Source organism: Xenopus laevis, chromosome 2L (assembly GCF_017654675.1).
Source record: "Xenopus laevis strain J_2021 chromosome 2L, Xenopus_laevis_v10.1, whole genome shotgun sequence".
In the NCBI taxonomy this organism is placed as follows: Eukaryota; Metazoa; Chordata; class Amphibia; order Anura; family Pipidae; genus Xenopus; species Xenopus laevis.
The window spans coordinates 105,393,577-105,414,213 of record NC_054373.1 but is presented as its reverse complement, the minus strand read 5'-3'; the positions used below and the strand labels follow the sequence as shown (position 1 = coordinate 105,414,213).

The window sequence follows — 20,637 nt, the reverse complement described above, 5'->3', positions numbered from 1 at the left end:
TGTAAAGCACTTCATAACTTGCTAGTGCTATATAAATAAATGATGATGATGCTATTAACATCAGTTTAATGAAGGGCAAGAGGTTAAGACAAACTTCTTATATATGACATATGACAAAAAAATACTTACCCATATAAAGATTGTCTTCGACTGGATCATCTAGTACCTAAAAAATCATAAGAAAATTATATAAGAAAAAAATAAATAGAATTTGTACAACTGGTGTTAGAAAAATGATTTCAGCCTACAATGCAGTGGGGGGGGGCAGTATAGGATTCAAAGAGCCAGGAACCAGCACTGCATACAATAGCATGATTAAGTAATTCAGTTGCTGAAATTGGCTTATCAGTGTAGCTCAAACTAAGAAGGCTGAAAAACCTCAAACTGCTTGTGCTTACTTTAAGGCTTAGTCCACACCAGGCGATTCAGGGAGATTTAGTGCCTGGCGACTAATCGCATCTTCTTTGAGTCAACTAATCTCCCGAACCACTAACTCTTCTCCTGCGCCGGCTGTAATGAGAGTCGTCTGCGTTATGACACACGCAGCGCTTCGTTTTCTGAAGTCGTCCGAAGTGGAAACTTAAAGCAACTTCGGAAAATGAAGTGCCGCGTGATACTATTTTCCCTATAAATCAGTCCCCTAAACATTAAAGTCAGTGTATATGCCTTTGTGTCACAAAAGATTATTTTAAAAGCACTGATCAGCATAACAAGAAGGCTGAAAAACCTCAAACTGCTTGTGCTTACTTTAAGGCTTAGTCCACACCAGGCGATTCAGGGAGATTTAGTGCCTGGCGACTAATCGCATCTTCTTTGAGTCAACTAATCTCCCGAACCACTAACTCTTCTCCTGCGCCGGCTGTAATGAGAGTCGTCTGCGTTATGACACACGCAGCGCTTCGTTTTCTGAAGTCGTCCGAAGTGGAAACTTAAAGCAACTTCGGAAAATGAAGTGCCGCGTGATACTATTTTCCCTATAAATCAGTCCCCTAAACATTAAAGTCAGTGTATATGCCTTTGTGTCACAAAAGATTATTTTAAAAGCACTGATCAGCATAACAAGAAGGCATTTCTAAAGCCCATGAAAGGTACCATGTTTGTTTTTAAGAACAACATCAAGCATAGAGAGAAACATACATACCTCAATCAATCGGACAATATTTACATGATCCAATTTCTTCAAAATAGCTATTTCCTGATACACCCTGTCCAGTGGAGCCATTGGTTTTGTTTGATCCCCTGATCCAGTCTTTGAGCCTCTAGGAGGGGGTCGACCTATAAACATTTGGGGAAAATGCTAATTAATTTGATTCTGCTTTTGTTGCACAAAATCACTGCTCAACAATTTTAAATAAAAACTCAGATATCTATAAAGGCATAGTTATTTTGGGTAAACAATAATTACTAGGAAGTAAGTCCTGTAATATGAAGAGTAAATGTATACAAAAGAAGATCAAAGATCTCTGCTGAGGATCAGAAGGAAATTTGCCTTCAGGCAAGGCCTAACTAGCATACAGTAATCCCTGAATGAATTCAATGTATGTATGATATGTTATTCTGTTTTAACTAATCTGGAATAGTTAAAAAGATTGTATTTAAATTGGTGTGTAGAAGCAAACAGAAGAAGTAAAAAAAAAAAAAAAGATCTTCTTTGCTATCTGGCTTCCTGTAACATATTTTGCAGAGACCTGTGCCAACCCACTACAGCTGATTAAGCAACTACATCTGGATTCAAGCTTGTAAAATAAAGGGAAAAAAAGTCATTTAGGGTTGTGATAACAAAAACAAGTCTGGAACCCTGCATCCATTTCATTCTCCAGTACATAGTTTATTGCATTCAAACTGCCTGCATGTGTTAGAAATATACATTGATTAAGATACATACGTGGAAACCCATACTGCTTCAGCAGCCTCTTTTTTGATAAAACCTTCATTGCCTGGAAAGAATAAACAGGTATTAATCATAAGGTAGCATTTATGGGTCTTTTTTTTAAAGCAAACACCTGATTAGTTGCCATAGTTTTTGTTATCATATTACCCTTATTTTCTCAAGGGAAATTGTACTGGGCACATAAAGGGGTTGGTTTGGCAAAGAGAAGGCCTTTAATGCCATGCTTGGTGCAGAAAAAAAAGCATTCTACCATTCAGGCACACAAACAGATCTAAATATGACAAAAATGGCTTCAGCGCATACTTTTTGCTATATTAGATACATTCTGAGAAATTAGGATCAATTACAATCAACTATTTGGGGTTTTCAGTGGGATCTGAGCAAGAGTTTAGAGGGCCATTAGGTGACATTTCAGGCATTGAAAGAGAGATAACAAAGACCAGGAAGTGTGCTATTAAATCATAAAATAGACAGAATTCTTGGTCCTGGATTTCCTAGTTTGATCTATCATATATCAGCCTATAGGCTTTTTTTAGTGTGAGAGGAATCAGAAAACACATTACTATGGCATTATAATTTCATCTCAGACTGGAATGGCAAAATTTACTGTTTTTCCTCTCATGTCAATTTATTAACTGGAAACAAGTTCAGAGATTTTTCCTTATTATAGTAATTTCCCAGGAGTCCATACACATATTTCAACCACTGGTATTATATTGTCAATAAATGTATCCTGAGTTAATTTTGATGTTTAACAGTTACAGAGCTATGAGACGAGAATTTAGCACTCCAAAGCATCACCTAGAGTGTTTAGATGCATATAGAAGCATGACTTTACTAGGAATAACCTAATAAATATTAAAGGGTACCTGCCACCCAGATATAACAGACTGAATAATAAAAGTCTGTTTTAAATTAACACAGATTCCTGAGTGTGCCGCCTGCCTGTTGCTGTGATTATGGATTCCAAAAAAGGAAACAAAATTTACAGTATTTATATAGTGTCTAAGATTTATTTTGCTTAGCTAACACAATATAATTGGATTTGATATTATTTATTAGGGTGACAGGACCCCTCTAATATGTTAAAATAGATTAAAGGTGAATTTAAGGTGAGTCAACACAATGAACTACACCAGTGGCGTAACTAGTTGTTACTGGGCCCCATACCAAAAATTCAATTTAGGGCCCCAAAATATTTATAAGTTGGCCTATTTTACCAAGATATATTAAAATTGCTAATTAATTAGGGTCTCACTGGGCCCCCTACACTCCTGGGCCCCCCTGCAACCGCAGGGTCTGCTTCCTCTATAGTTACGCCCCTGAACTACACATAAGGTAATAATACCAAAACCTAAGTTTAAACATCATTAGGCAATGTAATATGTTTTGCTACCTTGCGAAAGACGCTTGCAAATGTTAGCCACCATGTTTGTGTCCTTTTTGACTGATTAAAGAACTTCATCACAAAGTTTGTGAACAAATGGCTTTTGTGAATATTCACAGTGTATGTATTTAAAGTTCAAGCGCAAAGTCTTTTTAGCGACAAAATATTCAACAAAACTCCAGAGCAGGTGTTAACAATAAACCTCTACTTAGCCAAAATTCACAATGTAATATTTGCCAGCAACGGATTTCTCATTGCGAGCACTGTTAAAACATTCCCAAAGAAGCCATTTTAAATAATGCTTGTGACTTTCAATTACATTCCCCCGTATGACTATTGTTTAGCAAAAGTCGAACCTTGTCACATGGATTGTTTTAATCAAAGTAAATATTATAAGCAATAAATATAGTAAATATAATATCATGGTAACAATAGTGTGCATTTATATCAACCATCACTGGTATATAAAAGGTATGGGAACTCTTGTACGGAAACTTGATATCCAGAAAACCCCGAAAACTGGTAGGCCTTCTCCTATCTTTTTTCTCTTTTATAATAACACTGTACTTTGTACTTGACCCCAACTAAGCCACATCAATCCATATTGGTGGTATAAAAAAAATATCCTACAGCAAATATCTCATGTGGGTCTCCCATTATTTATTTACTCAGAACTTGAAGTTCAAGTATTACAGGAAGATCTATTATCCATAATACTTAGAACCTGGTACTGTTGGATTGTTACAGATAATAAGGAAATCATTTTTAAAAATTAGAATTATTTGATAACAGATTTCCAGATAAGGGATCCCATATTGGTTATATGTTATGAATAGTGATGGGCAATTTCATTTGGCAGGCAAGGATTCAATGCGAATTCACAAATTTCGCCTCCTGCGGCAAAGATTCCTTGTAGAAAATTCGGTACGACGAAAAAATTGTCACGCGGCAAAATTTTTCGCCCATTGACCTTAATGCAGTTGGACAGAAGAGTTGTGTGTAAAATTGTCGCACCTGTCAAAATTGTTGTGTGACACCTATTGCTGTTTCGCAAGTTTTTCCGGATTTTTTGCAGAAGCAAAATAGGACAGATTCGCCCATCACTAGTTATGAACTTCTGGAATATTCAGCAATGCAAAGCTAATATATGACCTTTATGTGTAGTACAGAGAGGACTGTATATATTTTTTCAAATAAACTGTTAAGTGTGCATATGTGACGCCAAGCTGTACTACTAAAAGGTAAGCCATAGTGCTAGTGAACAGCTGCCCTGTAATTTATCTGTACAACATCTGGTTTCTAGTGGTAGTTTGGTTAAGTCCCTGATGTGGGCCTTGCTAGAAAACAGTTTTGAAGTCCAGTGGCGTAACTAGTGAGTGCTCACATCAATCCCTACCCAGTCCCATGCTGGTGTCTTCTGCATGCCTGTGTCCTTCCTCCACCCATTCAGGTAGAAGAGCGGCTGGGGAGGAGGGAGTTCTTTACAGCTATAAAGGAAGAAGACCCCTCTGTCCAGGCCCCCGGTACCATGGGTGCTACACAAGAGCAAGGTCTGCTTCCTGATATTAATGCAACTGTTGTAGTATGTAACTACTGTTTGACCATTACTAATTTATAACATGTGTGTTTGATTTCAATATTTGTATTTCCAAAAGTGGCTAGAGTACCAAATTCTGATTACATACTGTATAACAGGTGCTATTACTATATATAGACCAATAAAACATTGGTGTCAGTGAATAGGTGGAACCAGATGACTGAATATCACCATAAAGTGTCTCTTTAATTAAAGCATTTCACAAATCCTTTCCTTTTCCTTTGCTGACATCTCATTTTGTAAAACTGGAAAACTCATGAAAATTGTACATTCCTTTACTCAGGCCATGGCGTATCGATCAGCAAACCTATTTGCTGTGTTGTGATTTACAGGGTACAAAAGAAATGAAGGTGAATAGGATTTCAGTATCTATGGAGCATTTTTTCGCCATGTTACTGTAATTACTAGTCAACACTTCGCATATCCTCTGTTCTGTACATTTGTCATTGCTTTGAATCATAATAAAGGGAAAACTGACATAGAAACTGTTTCTTATTCTTATATTTGTTATCAATCACAATGTACCATTTGATTTTGATCCCTGGTTCGTCACTTCACCCTTTAGTAAATGTGCCCCTAAAACTTGCAATAGTCTGCCACAGAAATTCCACCATATTCTATTCACTTGTAAAGGATTGTTATGGACGCATTTATCATAATGTGAACTCTCACTTTCAAATAAAAAATCCCCAAAAAAAGCTATATTGTACTAATGTGGACTGTGGCAAGCTCTAACTTCACTATTTGCTAAATACTGTATGTCCCACAATTCTTGGAACTCCAATTAACAAACGTTTGTAGATAAAGCATTTGTTTCTTTTGTGCCATTCTATGAAACACAGGTCTATTATGGGAAAAGCAGTGTGTGAAACTGTATAATGTTTTGTTATGGTTTCAGGGGAGAAAACATTCATTACATTTATTTAAATGTCCTGTTTAAGGTTAGGTTTTCGGATTATTGATTTGCTGTATAATTCTTATTTCTAACATGTAACCAGAAGTTAGTGGATTGAACAGCAAAATCATTTAGGGCCCCTTAATTACCTGTTTCATGTGCACATATTAAAAACACTTAAGGGGCCACATGAAATTGAAGGGTCTGTTTCACCTATAGGTACACCTATGCATTTCATAGTAAAGACACTCTATAAAGTGATCTGAGGATTTAAAAAATAAAGTATAAAATCTAACAATTTTGAAATGCTTATGACCTTTATTAGAAGATAGAGCTGCTGAATGCACAACCGCAATTTCATTTAATACTTTTTTGGTACACACCACATCTACATAACCCAAATGCAGGCAGCACATACTGTACTTTTAACCAAGGCACTATATTTGCACCGATGTTTTTCCTTAGTATCTGTGTGTAAGCACTGCAATACTCCCCTATTTTATTAGGAAGGATTAAATCAATAATTGAATGTGCTGCTACAAGAACAAAATGCAGCTCAGAGAAAAGAAAAAGTACAATAGGAAATGGATTAAATGATGCCAGGCTGAGTAATAGACATAGCACTGCATTTGTTCATTTCAATCAGCGTCTGGTGCTGTTCCATGCTTTACAGGGCAGAAGATTGAGTCCTAACTCGGCTATATAGCACAAGAAGAAAACCTTTAACCATATCATCAAGGATGAGACAAATCTGATGAAAACAGGTCTCAAATTATTTATTAGTACCAAATGCAAACTGATAAGAATAGAAGGCTGGGTTGCTTTTTTGCAGAGCTTTAGAGTAAACCAAAGAAAAATGATAAGTTTCATCATACGTACAATGGAAAAAATTATATATACTAGGAACTCCTGACTTACTACATGTGTACAGTAGGCCGAAACAAAGACTTCTTTGTACTCCTACACTGCTGTAAAGTGAGATGTTAAGCTCTAACAAGTATGGTTACCTTCCATGTTACAAGTGGGGCAGAGATTTAGCAGGTTTAATAACACATACCTCCATATGTAATAAAAGGCACTACATTTGCCCATTGGCAGTAACTATTAACAACCAATAATATGCTTGCTTTTAAACAGGTGACCAGTAAATGCTTCCTGCTGATTAGTTGCTATGAGTTACTGCTCTTGGGCAAAATTTCTTTTATTACATAATCCCCATAGCAGCCTACCACATCTTTGCTATTATTATTTTTTTATTTCAATAAATTTTTATTGAATATAGCAAAAAAGTCGTACATAACATTATTACCACAGAAGCATCTCTAATACACATAGGTATACAGAGCATATCAGAGGTGACACAGAAAATCACAGTCGGTATTGAGATATTAACAGTAGAACAACTACAATTAAATGTACCATAAAATACACAATAGTGAATATCCGTTAAAACAATAAGAAAATAAAATCAAATAAAAGAAATAATGGAAAAAGGAAATGAAACCATTTCTACATTAACATCAAAATAAAACTCTTGTTACTATAGAGAAAAAAGGATGCTAGGAACACCAGGCCCAAATCTATACTCAATCCAGGGACTCCAGATCACTAAAAATTTCTGATGTGTGTCTAGTAGGATGCTAGTCATCTTCTCCTGTGACATAATCCAGTCGACTCTAACTTTTACAGGGTCAAATGGGATGCACCTCTGTTTCCAGGCATGAGCTAGGGTCTTTTTGGCCGCAGACATAATAAAGGTAAACAGTCGGAATTGGGCATGGTTCAAACCCTCAGGCTTAACCCCTAATAACGCTAATGCAGGATCCCTGGTTAGGGAAATGTCAAAAATAGAATAAACCATATTAAACACTCTGATCCAAAATCTACGTGCCATAGGGCAAGACCACCAAGTATGATACATCGAGCCTATTCCACCGCAACCTCTGAAGCAACCAGGGTCAGCTGAAGGAGAAAATTTTGCTATACGGGCTGGGACGAGATACCAGCGAAAAAGCACTTTATAATTGGACTCCTGCAAAGACACATTATTGGAGGATTTCCTAGCCGTAGTCCATGCTCGGTCCCAAACTTTAGGATCTAGGACACGTGAAAGATCCTTATGCCAAGCCAACATATACGATAACATCAAAGGCTGCGGGGAATCAAAAAAGAAGTCATAAATATACAAAACCGCCTTGCGTAACCTAGGGGAGCGAATGCACCAGGTTTCGAAGGCTGTTGATGGAACATCCTTAGGCTCAACTCTAGACCATTGGGAATGTACAAAGTGGAGGATTTGTTGTAACCTAAACCTTTCACCCAAGGGGATAGAATATTTATCAATCAATTGGTGCAGGGAAAGAGGACCAGAGGGCGAACACAACTGACCCACTGTATATATATTGCTTTCGGTCCACCACACAAATTGAGCAGTCTGAAGTCCCGGGCTAAATTGTGGATTCCTAAAGATGGGAGTTACACGCCTGAAGGGAGAACATAAATGTAGTTTCTTCTGGTGAGTATCCCAAAGTTTCAGAGTGTGTTGAAAGCACCTACTAAGTATCTTGGGTCTTGTCCCCGGGGAATACCAAATTAAAGCAGTGGGTGAATATGGTTGTGTAAAGGAGGCCTCTATAGAGACCCAGTGTGGACTATCGTCTGTAGAATGGAGAGTTAAAATCTGTGCCAATTGGGCAGCTTTATAGTAAAAGGAGAGCTTAGGGAGCCCCAACCCTCCCCTGTTCTTAGGCTGAAACAAGGTTAGTTTACTAACTCTAGGGGATTTCCCAGCCCAAACAAACCTAACAATAGATGATTCAAACCTTTCTAGACTGCCGATAAGGAATCGGAATAGGTAGCGTCCTAAATAGGTATAATAGCTTAGGGAGGAGGGTCATTTTAACAGAGTTAATACGACCTACCCAGGATAAAGTATGAGAGCTCCATTTCTTCAAAAGGGCATCCAAAGATTTAAACATTGGCGGATAATTATACTTGTAAAGATTGCCAAAAGACCTGGCCAATTTAATCCCTAAAAGGGAAATATAGTGAGGTTGCCAGGCAAATTCAAAATTTAGCTGAAGCTATTTTTCAACCTCATGTGTAAGATTGATATTAAGAGACTCAGTTTTTTGATGATTCATCTGCAGTCGCGAAATGGAACCAAATATATCTAAAAGTTTATATAAATTGGGAATTGAAGTCATTGGTTTGGAAATAATAAGGGTTAGATCGTCGGCGAATAAACTAATTTTATGATGTTCCGTATCTACAGTAATGCCCGTGATGTTGGGATTGGAACGAATCGCACTTGCTAAAGGCTCTATTGCTAAACTAAAAAGGGTAGGAGACAAGGGGCAACCCTGACGAGTCCCTCTACAAATCGGAAAAGGTTTAGATGTAAAGCCTAAGATATTGACCAAAGTGGACGGAAAGTTATATAGTGCCCGAACCCACGTGAGTAATTTAGATCCAAACCCCCATTTACCGAGAACATAATATAGGTAGTCCCAGGATAGCGAATCGAAGGCCTTACGAATATCAAGTTTGAGGATCATAGACTTAACATCAGCTGCTTGGGCTCGCTGGATCAAAAGTATCAGACGCCTAGTAGCATCAGAAGCCTGGCGCCCAGGAACAAACCCCACCTGGTCTTTATTGATAATATAGGGAAGAAAAGTGTTAATGCGCTTGGCTATAATTTTACCTAAGATCTTAATATCTGTATTCAAAACCGAAATAGGCCTATAATTTTTACAATCAAAGAGATCCGAATCAGGTTTAGGTATGGCTGAAATTTTCGCTTGCAGTGATTCTGGGTGAAGAGAACTGCCGTCCCTTAAGCCATTAAGCATATGGGTCAAATAGGGGGTCAGTTCCTTAGAGAATTTTTTATAATAGAGATTCGTAAGGCCATCGAGACCAGGAGCAGTATTAGATTTCAGTAGTTTAATGGCCGCAGAGACCTCCTCCGGTGTTATAACATCATCTACATAAAGGGCCTGATCCGGGGTAAGTTTAGGTAGATCAAGATCCTTAAAAAAACTATCAAATCTTTTATCCGAAGTAATAGGGGGTTTTGCTATTATTATTTTAAATACCACAGCCCATGAAATGCTAAATGGTTATTGGTTGATACAGGCAATTTTTTTTATATTACTTCGATACTGGAAAATGATGGTTGCTCCATTCTTAAAAAATAAGTATAAACTTCAAACCTCTTTTGGAAAGTAAGGATAATTATGTTATTTTGTTGAACCAAAAGGCAATAGTTAGTAACAAGTCTAATGAAAAGTTTTCATTTACAATAGATCTTTTTAAACCTAAGGAATTATATGGCTGAGGATGCTGGCAGTTCTAGAGTAAGAAATTCTAGTGAGCTACTGAAACAATTATATCACATTTCAGATATAAAATACATGACGCTAAAGTGAGGCTCTGGAAGGCATTTACTATGTCCCCTAAAAGAAGTGCAAGAGCACTAAGGTGCACAAGAGTGCATCCCTGAATTTTCATCCACAGAGGACTTTTGTGGATGGCTATGGATGGGGATGGCTGTTCTGTGCTGTTTTTGCACTTTACATACTGCCTTTCTTGTTGTAAATGAACCCTCCTCTTAAGTAAATTAAAGGAATTGTTCAAAAATAAACATTTGGGTAAATGGATAGGCTGTGCAAAATAAAAATGTTTTCTATTATAGTCACTTAGGCAAAAATGTAATGTTTAAAGGCTGGAGTGACTGGATGTGTAACATAACAGAACAGAACTTCCTGCTTTTCAGCTCTCTTGGTTTGCACTGGTGACCAGGCAGTAACCAATCAGTGACTTGAGTGGGGGGGGTCACATGGGCCATAGCTGTTGCGTTTGAATCTGAGCTGAATACTGAGGATCAATTGCAAACTCACTAAACAGTTATGTCCCATGTGACCCCCCTTCAAGTCGCTGACTAACTCAGAGTTAGAGAGCTGAAAAGCAGGAAGTTGGATTCTGGCTATTATGTTACACATCCAGTCACTCCAGTCTTTATTTGTTACATTTTTGCTTAACTAACTATATTAGAAACATTTTTTATTGTGCACAGCCTATATATTTACCCAGTTTTTATTTTTACACTGAACTGTTCCTTTAAAGGTGTTTCAGAGATCACTGTACGCTGGCAAAGCTTGAGTAATACTGCTTATTAAACCCTACATTATTACTGAGAATAACAACAGTAATTATTATTTGCAATGTGTTATTACCATAAAGAACAAAAAGAAAACAATATCATTAAGTGGGAAAAACAAAAACAGCCCTGTCAGCCTAACATTAGCCTCATAATTGCTTATGCTGTTCTTTTACATCAGATCTTCCAGTTGGCAGTCTGGCAAAGAGTTGTTTCAGCCTAATTTTACACATTTAACATGACAGCAAAGATTGAGTAGGCAACAGACTACATGAATGTTACATGACTGCTTACGCCTAGTATGAAGAAATGTGACAAATTGTTTGTTGGCACCATGGCTATCAGGGACATGGATATGATTATATTCAAGATGCAAGCTTAGTTAAAAAGAGTGCGTATGAAAATATTGCCTGTAAGGTGCAATTTATTCCAGTAATATGAATAAAAGAGAAACAAATACAAAAAGTATTGTAGACGTGATACCTATATTGGCTAACAATAAACATACATTGCAAGCTTTCAGAGCACCAATACCCCTTCATCAGGCAAAATACAAATGAAAGCCTCAAAGGCACAGCATATATACTGTTGGATCATTGAAAAGTGTTCGTGGGCAATACATTAGGAAATTACAGATAGATAGAGACAACTTGTAGAGATAATAAAAGTAATTAGGGTGGGTTGTAAATAGTCTAGGGGTCTGGATTCAGTCAGGTCACATAGTGTGACATTAAACCTGATCCCAAATGAATGCCCTCTCGTATTGTGTTAAATAACTCCATAAATTTAATGTCAGAGATCTTTCTTTCTTGTTCAGTTCCTTTTTAGAATTAAGACCTTCATGTCTTGAATGGTTTTGATTGCAGAAGTGTTCCCCCATTGGTGTATCAGATACTTGGTCCTGATCTTATGCTGATGATGGTTCATCCTTGTGCATAGTTTTTGCAATTAAAATCACAGAATCCCCTTGAAAAAAGACTTGTGTCTGAAATGCTAGGGAATTCTCCTTCTTACCAACCTATCTGTCTGAGTGCTACTTTTTATATTGGAACACTCTGTGTGGTATGAATTAATTTATGATTTTAGATGACTATGTAATTATGTACTTTTGGACTTGTATGTAATATTAAATCATTATGTTTTTCATTCCCTATGTGTCTGTATTAATTATGTAGTGTGCAGAGTAACTTCTATAATATGTATTGTTTTAGGCTCTATTTACATAAGAGCTTTTACTCTAGATTTAGCCCCTGAAACACAGTCCAATAATTAGGATACAATTGATCCTATTGCTGTCACCAACGAGAGAAAGGCTGAAAGGTTTGTAGAGATATATTGATTGAACAATGCTCCATATTTGACAATAATGCGTTTCTACGAAGGTTTGATAAAAATGCCGACTTATAGGGTAAGGGGCAGATGTTTGAGCTAATTACTAGATTTGGGACTGATCCACAAGAAAAACTGTGTGAAATGCAAAGCTCTTAAAAAAAAACAAAGTGCCGTGAATCCCAGGGCCCTTGGATACAGATTTTATAAAGTGGGTCAGTTGATTTAATCTAAATATTTCACCACTGAGAATGTTATATTTCTAAAATAAAAAGGTGTATAAGTACAGCCTAGACCATAAAAACTTAAGTCCCTCTCTAATCACCAGCGAAAAGATGATTTTAGTAGGAAATATTGAGTTACCCAATAAAGAGGCAGCTAGCAGGTGGGGGAGAGCATTTTGGCCTGGGATTTAACTTTATCCCAAATGGAATGTGAGTGGTCTAATATGTAATTAACATCGAGTCTATGCACAAATGGTTGCCGAAGTAGAACTTTTGGGATGATAGGTTTAAGGTAGTATCCATCAATAGAAATCCCTCCAAACTCTTTAGAGGTATTGAACAGCAAGGGCATTGGGTACTCGTAATCCTTCCATGACTCTCTGCACATACATATGGGCAGAATTATCAAAATGTCAGTTTAGAGCTTAATAAATAAAAACTCACCCATGTTTTATTCATTCCTATGGGATTGTATTTATCAATGGGTGTAGGTTCGAACTCACCATTTGATAAATACAGATCTAAAAATCCCATTGGACTGAATAAAACGTGAGTTTTTATTTATTAAGATCTAAACTCACATTTTGATCAATTTGCCCCATAGTCTTGTATAATATACTGGGGTGCTTATACTGACAGACACGTTTAAATGTTCTTCTCTACTGTACAAGGCTTAAATATCCATATCTGGACTAGTACAGGTAGAGTATGAAAGCAGCTGAGAAGTATGGTTATTCAGATTGCATGTATTCTTACAGACCAAGAAGTGATTTAGTTAACTTCTCAACATAAATGGGTCCACTGCATGCTGTCAGACTGTGACGAGAAACTTCTAAAGCAAGGTTCTATGAAACAATTATATATTATTTGCATAGGGTGTCATCTGAGGGCAGCTATGGAGTAAAAAAAAATGTTATATGTTAAATGCTATAACTAAGGTTGACTTCTGCTAAACATCTAGGTAATTATCATGTCAGGATCCTCTGTAGCAGTTCTAAAGATCAAATTGGTGTTTATTTGGTTTTGGCAATAAGGGCATTTGAGCCAGAAGAGATTCTGCACTCCAGACTCCCCCTATTCATTAGCTATTTAAAAGCTTGAGTTAGTTCAGGTACCAATAAATGATTACTTTTTTTTTATAAAACATTGTAGAAAGTTAATCTAGACAAGCTTTAAGCTTTAGTGTTTTTATCAGGGATGAGCAAATGTTTTCCCCGGATACAGTTTGGGGGGAAATTTGTGGCAAGCATTTAAGCAAATTTCACCATGCATTTTGTTTTGCGGAAAAACAGCTAGCACTGCTACGTGGTAAAAAACATTACCAGTACAGGTATGGGCTCTGTTATCCATGATCGGGACCTGGGGGTTTTCCCATATAACAGATCTTTCCATAATTTGGATTTTCATACATTAAGTCTTCTGGAAAATCATGTAAACATTAAATAAACCCGATAGGCTGGTTTTGCTTCCAATAACAATTAATTAATTAAAATTAATACAAGGTACTGTCATATTGAAAAATTTTAATTATTTGGATAAAATGGAGTCTATGGTAGATGGCATTCTCATAATTCTAAGCTTTCTGGATAACGGGTTTCTGGATAACGGATCCCATACCTGTACTAGATTTTTGGTATGTATTCTGTTGTACCACAAAAATATGCAGTTTTTGTGCCACATCAATGGCTGCCCCATTGCTACAGAGCAGCTTGTATATATAAACCATAGTAGTCTTCCTGAAACCAACACACAGCTTTTACCAGTTCAGAGCAACAGTACATTATATTTTAATTACTTTGATACACTTTCAGTTTTTGCTGTTACTGTTCCTTTAAGAAGCAGGATTGTTCAGTTGGTAGAGAGGGCTCTCTAGAGGGAAGGCTGTAGTGGGTGAAAACGATACTAGGAATACAATAGAGTTTTGAGCTTATGTTGACACTATTCGGATATACAGAAATATAAATTGGCCAAAGTAGCTCAAATGATTTGCCTTTCCCTTCCAAGATTTGCTTCAGAGGCATTTTTATTAGGAATGCACCGAATCCAGGATTTGGTTCGGTATTCTGCCATTTTCAGCAGGATTCGGCCAAAAAAGTGAATTCGGTGCATCCCTAATTTTATACACTGCTGTTCTTTATAAACCTGCACTGATATCCTTTGCACTGTGCACAAATGCTCAACAATTAACTTTATACAGTGTGCAATAACGTGACAGAGCACAGCACGGGTGCCAGATCATGTAACGTGCCATTGGACAGAGTACAACTATATTGACACAGACAGTGGAAATATATATCAGCAAATTAAATTTCACTTACATAATACTTGTCATCGCTTTGATTGTACGCCAGTTTTACAACACCATATGAACCCTGCAAATAGAATGAAGAAAATAATTATTACACATTGGGATGCAACCCCTGCACCAGTCTAAGGTTAGGAATAAAGCAGCAAGTTATACAGCTTAAATCAGAGAAACATTTTTCATAATTAATGACCACTGGCTGCACTCCAGTACCTATGCTTTTTTCACACATGATGACCCAGGTTTTCAGCAGGTAAGCACTTATACTGATAGAGCTGTAGTGCCAAAGAAACTATGGGAGGGACACCGTTTTGTAAAGAAAGACACAATGACATAAATGCCATTTAAAAGAAAATGACATAGCACTAAAAAAAATCAATGTTAAAATACAAAAATTACGTAGTTACTAAAAATGCTTATATTGGTCTGTGTATGGCCATTTCTAATCTTACAGCAGTCCTCACTAAACTTTCATCAGCTTGGTTTCTTTCTCATTTTGCTTCATTTCAAACCACATGTATGGTGCACCCATTCCAGGGCCCAGATCCGCACCCAGACCTGCGATTTACAGGCTCCTTCCTCATGCTCCTTCCTGCCCAAAAACCATTGTGCTCATACGCGCATGGCAGCGGCGCAGCAGGTGGTCTGGAGGGGGGCCCTGGACAGCAGCCCAGGCAGTTTACATGTGCAAGCTGGGCGCTTGGGAAAGGAAAACCATGTCCCATTTTAACCAAAAATTCCCTGCATGGCTATATACTGTTGTAATTGTGATGTAGACTGAAATTGGCAGCTGTTCCAGACAGCATTCAAAAATTACAATCCTCTGTGTGATTCTGGCATTGAATCTGTCCTTCTAGGACATCTGGCACCCACAGTAACTTAAATTTCCTTCACTTTTTTCAAGTTTCATTACTTTTTTCAAGTTTCATTACTTAGATTGTAAGCTCTTTTGGGCAGGGTCTTCTTCCCCTCTTGTATTAGTGATTGGCCTCTATGCATGTAATTCTGTAAGTTCATTGTATAAACTAATTTACTGTACAGTCTATTTTTTAATTATTAATTAATTAATTAATCCTGGTTAATTTAAATAAGGATAATGAGCTCAGCAAAAACAAAACCTCCCCCCTTTCACTAATCTTGAAATAAACAGTTTGCCCTGTTTAGTACAAGATAACAAAAACAGATTTTCTTAATAAAAACAATAAGCAAAAAGTATGTTTGCCACAATCTATAAATAATGCCTCTTTAAGCTAAATTTTCTGTAGTGCAATCGAACGGACATATTCATTCAATTCGATTATTTATGCAGTGGGGATTCAAGATCTGTTGAGTGTCATGAAATAACCATGTGAATCAGGAAAAATCTAACAGGCCCCAGTTTGTCTAACCCGGACTATGTTGCCCAAGAATTACCATAATAAGCCATTAATTATATCAAAAGCTATAAGAAAGCTATCATGAAAACAACTTGTGAAAAAATCCACTACAGTTTGGTGGATATTAGCAAATATCATAGTTTCCTTTAAGAGTTCGCCTTTCTAAAATTAATATGCAGCTTTTCTCAAACTCTCTAGGCTGAAAATTGTATACATTATCTGAAAAAGTATAATTATCAATAATTATTATAATTATATGTGTGATCTATGCACTCTTTATAAAGTAGAGCTCTAAAAGTACATTCCACTATATATCATATAAATATACATACACCCACACACACACAAATACACTTTTCAGATATAATTCAGTGCATTACAAGATTCAAATTAACTATATTGCAGTTTTTTTCTTGGAATGAGCATATTAGAAAATTCAGTACTGTATTATTACAGGGGTGTAATGTAGGGTCCCTGTTTCAGAGAGACAGGCCTTGTTTTAGGACCTTAGTCTCTTGAGATAAAACTTTCCCCCTGCAGTTTTTTGGTTCATCCACCCCACATTTCTGCTTTAGGGGAACTACTATTCCATTGACAGCACCAGCAGCCTTAAAGTATAACAGCAAACATATTTGTTTAATGTTTTGTATTAAATGAACTTTGGTGCTTTAAAGGAGAAGGAAAAGTTAAGCACCCCCAAGTGATTGTATTTACTTACCTGAAACCCCTGGCCGGTGCTCCTATCAGCAGAAAACTACACCGTCCCGGGGTTATTCCAACAAGCACCACGGAGTGCTTCTCTTCCGGCTTCTTCTTTCTTCAAATTTTCTTTCTTCAAATGTGCAGTAGAATGAAAAAGCAGATTTTTCAGTTAAAGTTCTGCTTTAACCAGAAGAGGATCGCTCCGTGGTGCTCACTGGAATAACCCCGGGCCGGTACAGTTCTCTACTAATAGGAGCACCGGCCCTGGGTTTCAGGTAAGTAAATACATTCACTTGGGGGTACCTAACATTTGGCACCCCCAAGTGCTAAACGACTTCCCTTCTCCTTTAAGGCGGACTGGTCATCCACACATAAAAAGCTGTATAATCAAGTACATTTCAAATTAAACCTGGAATCCAAATTCTTATTTTTTTTTACAGCATTCATAGCTGTTGTAAACTCATTTTAAAATCTCAGCTGTCAATCAAATATTGCCTGCCCCTCCTCTATGCCTTAGGCATAGAGGTGGGGCAGGCAATTACTTTCACTTTCCATTCAGCACTTACTAGATGTCACTACACTCCTCACATTCCCCCCACTTACTTTACCATTTAATTGTGTAACCAGTGCATGGGAATGGACAGGTCCCCCATTCTGGTACATAAACAAGATTCTGAGATGATGCAAGGCTTGCCTTAATAACAGTGCACACAAATTGGCTCCTGCCTGATTGCTATAATTATAAAATCCCAGACCAAAGGAAGATTTAAATAATTGAAATAGCATAATTAAAGTTTATTTTGCTTGACTAACGTTATAAAATAGGATTTGGAATACTTTTTTTGGGTGACAGGTCCCCTTTAACCTTGAATGAAAGAATGCATTCTAGAGGGAGCAGTCAAACAGTAGTCATGCCTTAAATAAAACACGCATCACACTTCAGACGTACATGGTTTTTACTACTTATGTGCTATGCAAGGGCCCTACAGTCCTACTTGACCAAATATGGCTGCTTCTGATAACTACAAATGAGATTAATTTTAAATACAATATTAGAGCTTCTTAAATGAAAATGTGAGAGAAACAATAACCATAGATCTCCTGCAGAGAACCCCTTCCCATTCCTCCACAACCACATAAGAACGGACCCCGAATGGCCCTGCTCCCTTGTACACGTGTCGAAAATGGAAAGCAGTGGGACTGGCAGCCACCATGTCTGGTCATATGACTTCCTGTCTTATGCGCTCTGGTGGTGATTGCTAAGCAGAAGCATGTACGCTTGATGTAAGGAACATAGCGGGTAGATAATGCAATAAATGGTCTTAAATGTGCTACTTTTCTAGACACCATCACATTACATTACCCCATAAATATTCTCTTGGTTGGCTTTTGCTTCCATTTTAACACATACAAGGTGCAGGGTAACAGTAGAGTATATTTAATGTATATCAAGCCCTTTAACACTCCTTTTTATCTCTTAAGGTCTGGTCATAATATTATTGAAATTTGGTGAGTCAAATCCCAGGGCTGTCACTAAAATCTAGAGACCATTGTGGCACACCAGAGAGGTGGATTTTCATTTGAACATTACAATGCAAGACTTTACAAGTGACATAACCAATGCTTATTGATCTACCCTGCTAAGTTCACATCACTGGAGCATTTAACATATAAATATAAACTGTGCTGCAAGCAGATAAAAGAGCTTTTCTTACAGACTTCTTAACACTTGTTTTCAGTAACAGGCAAGAACTGAGAAGAAAAAACATATATAATTACCCACATGGTACACTGCCTGGAATAAAACAGTATAAGGAGCTCTTGCTGTGGACTTTTAACATCTGTAGCAGTTCAAAAAGCTTGCTTTCCTAATATCCACAGGAGAATATTCAATACAGTATATTACTGTTATAGAAAACAGAAAAAGCAACATACAGCTTATTTTCACATATGTAGATATCATAGGGTGGCAGCTTAATAGAAGTTCTTTGGATGCCTATATATTAAAAAGATGCTTTTAGGTTGGTACCCCTCCTTCCACGATCCGTAAAGGCAGGCTAGATTTAGTAAAGATGTTTAAAGGGGTTGTTCACCTTTATATTAACTTTTAGTATGATGTAGAGAGTTATATTCTGAGACAATTTGCAGTTATTTTTTTATGGTTTTAAATTAGTTAGCTCATTATTCAGCAGCTCTCTAGTTTGCAATTTCCTCAGTCTGGTTCCTAGGGTTCAAATTACCCTAGCAACCATGCATTGGGTAACTCCACAAAAACATAACTTAAGCTTTTTGAAAAGTAAACTTAATTTCAAGCAACTTTACAACATACATCAATTAAAAAATAATGCAGACTTTTCATGAATTAATGGTTTCTGACAGTTCCCTGAGCCTAGCCCCCTGTTCTCAAGCTGATCTGTTTGACTACTTTTCTGAGCTGGCTGACTATTATTACTTTGTACCAACAGCAAGCTGTATTCAGCCTGCATCCTCCTAATCCCACAATTCCCTGAACATGTGATTTCAATAAGGAATGGAACATCATAGTGCAATGCATTGTGGGTTATGTAGTTCCTGCATGCTGTCTGTAAGCTGTGGAGAAGTTGTTGCAGTGTTTAGTGCCTCCTTCCCTGCCAGGCTATCTAATGATGCATTACGAGAACTGTTAACCAGCTGGATTTCAGCATAGAAAATTACATTTATTTATTTTTTTTGAAGAAACAGGTAACTGTGATGGGTATATTAGGGGTTTCTGTGCTTTATCAAATTTTGGTTTGAGTCCCCCTTTAAGAGACTGGAATATAAATAGGAGAGGGCCTGAATATAAAGATGCTAAAAACAAATACTCTGTAAGGCTACAAATGTATTGTTATTGCTACTTTTTACAACTCATATTTCTATTCAGTCCATCCCCTATTCATAATCCAGTGCCTCATTCCAATTATGCATGGTTGCTAGTATAATTTGGACCCTAGCAAACAGATTGCTGAAATTGCAAACTGAAGAGCTGCTTAATAAAAAGCTAAGTAACTCAGAAATAATAAAAAAAAAAACAATTACAAATTGTCAGAATTTAACTCTCTACATCAGTGATTCCCAACCAGTAGCTCGCGAGCAACATGTTGCTCACCAACCCTTTGGATGTTGCTCCCAGTGGCCTCAAAGCAAGTGCTTTTTTTTTATTCCAGGCTTGGAGGCAAGTTTTGGTTGCATAAAAAGAGCATCCTGTTAGCTGACAGTCCAAGTAGGGGCTACCAAATAGTCAATCAAAGTCCTTATTTGGCACCCCAGGAAGATTTTGCCTGCTTGTGTTGCTCCCCAACTCTTTTTAATTTTGAATGAGGCTCATGGGTAAAAAAGGCTAGGGACCCTGCTCTATATCATACTTAAAGGTGAACAACCGATTTAAAGGCGAACAACCGCTTTAAGATGAGATGTATTGTATTTACATGCATTGAGTCATTATACTTGCCTACAGAGCTGCAGCTTTTTACTATTCAGTTCTAGATGTGTGATTTAGTTTCAATGTTTATGTCACGTCCGGCTTGTTGTACCATGCGCTGTACCACATTAACATCTACATAATTAGGAGCACGGTACTAAGCAGATTATAGAAAACCTGTACAGAGAGCAGACCTGTATATGCTTTAAAAAACATGAATTAGCACAATGCACATATAAGACAATTACAGAAATCACAGTCTATGCTAGCAGATGTTTGCCAGAGGACTGGAGACGAAACTGCAGACACGGCTCTTTCCGCTTTCCTT

General features: G+C 37.2%; 1 protein-coding gene across 3 annotated transcripts in view; it reads right to left on the bottom strand.

The window, feature by feature from the left end:
- LOC108708359 (calcium/calmodulin-dependent protein kinase kinase 1) overlaps positions 1-20,637 on the bottom strand; it is a 147,108-nt gene that overhangs the window by 61,601 nt on the left and 64,870 nt on the right. For all 3 annotated transcript variants that reach the window (XM_018246975.2, XM_018246977.2, XM_018246976.2), the window contains 4 exons: positions 14,806-14,859; positions 1,886-1,937; positions 1,142-1,275; positions 130-166 (listed from right to left, as the gene is read on the bottom strand). In XM_018246975.2, coding sequence (XP_018102464.1) covers positions 130-166; positions 1,142-1,275; positions 1,886-1,937; positions 14,806-14,859 — 277 coding nt within the window. The remainder of the gene's footprint in view (positions 1-129; positions 167-1,141; positions 1,276-1,885; positions 1,938-14,805; positions 14,860-20,637) is intronic.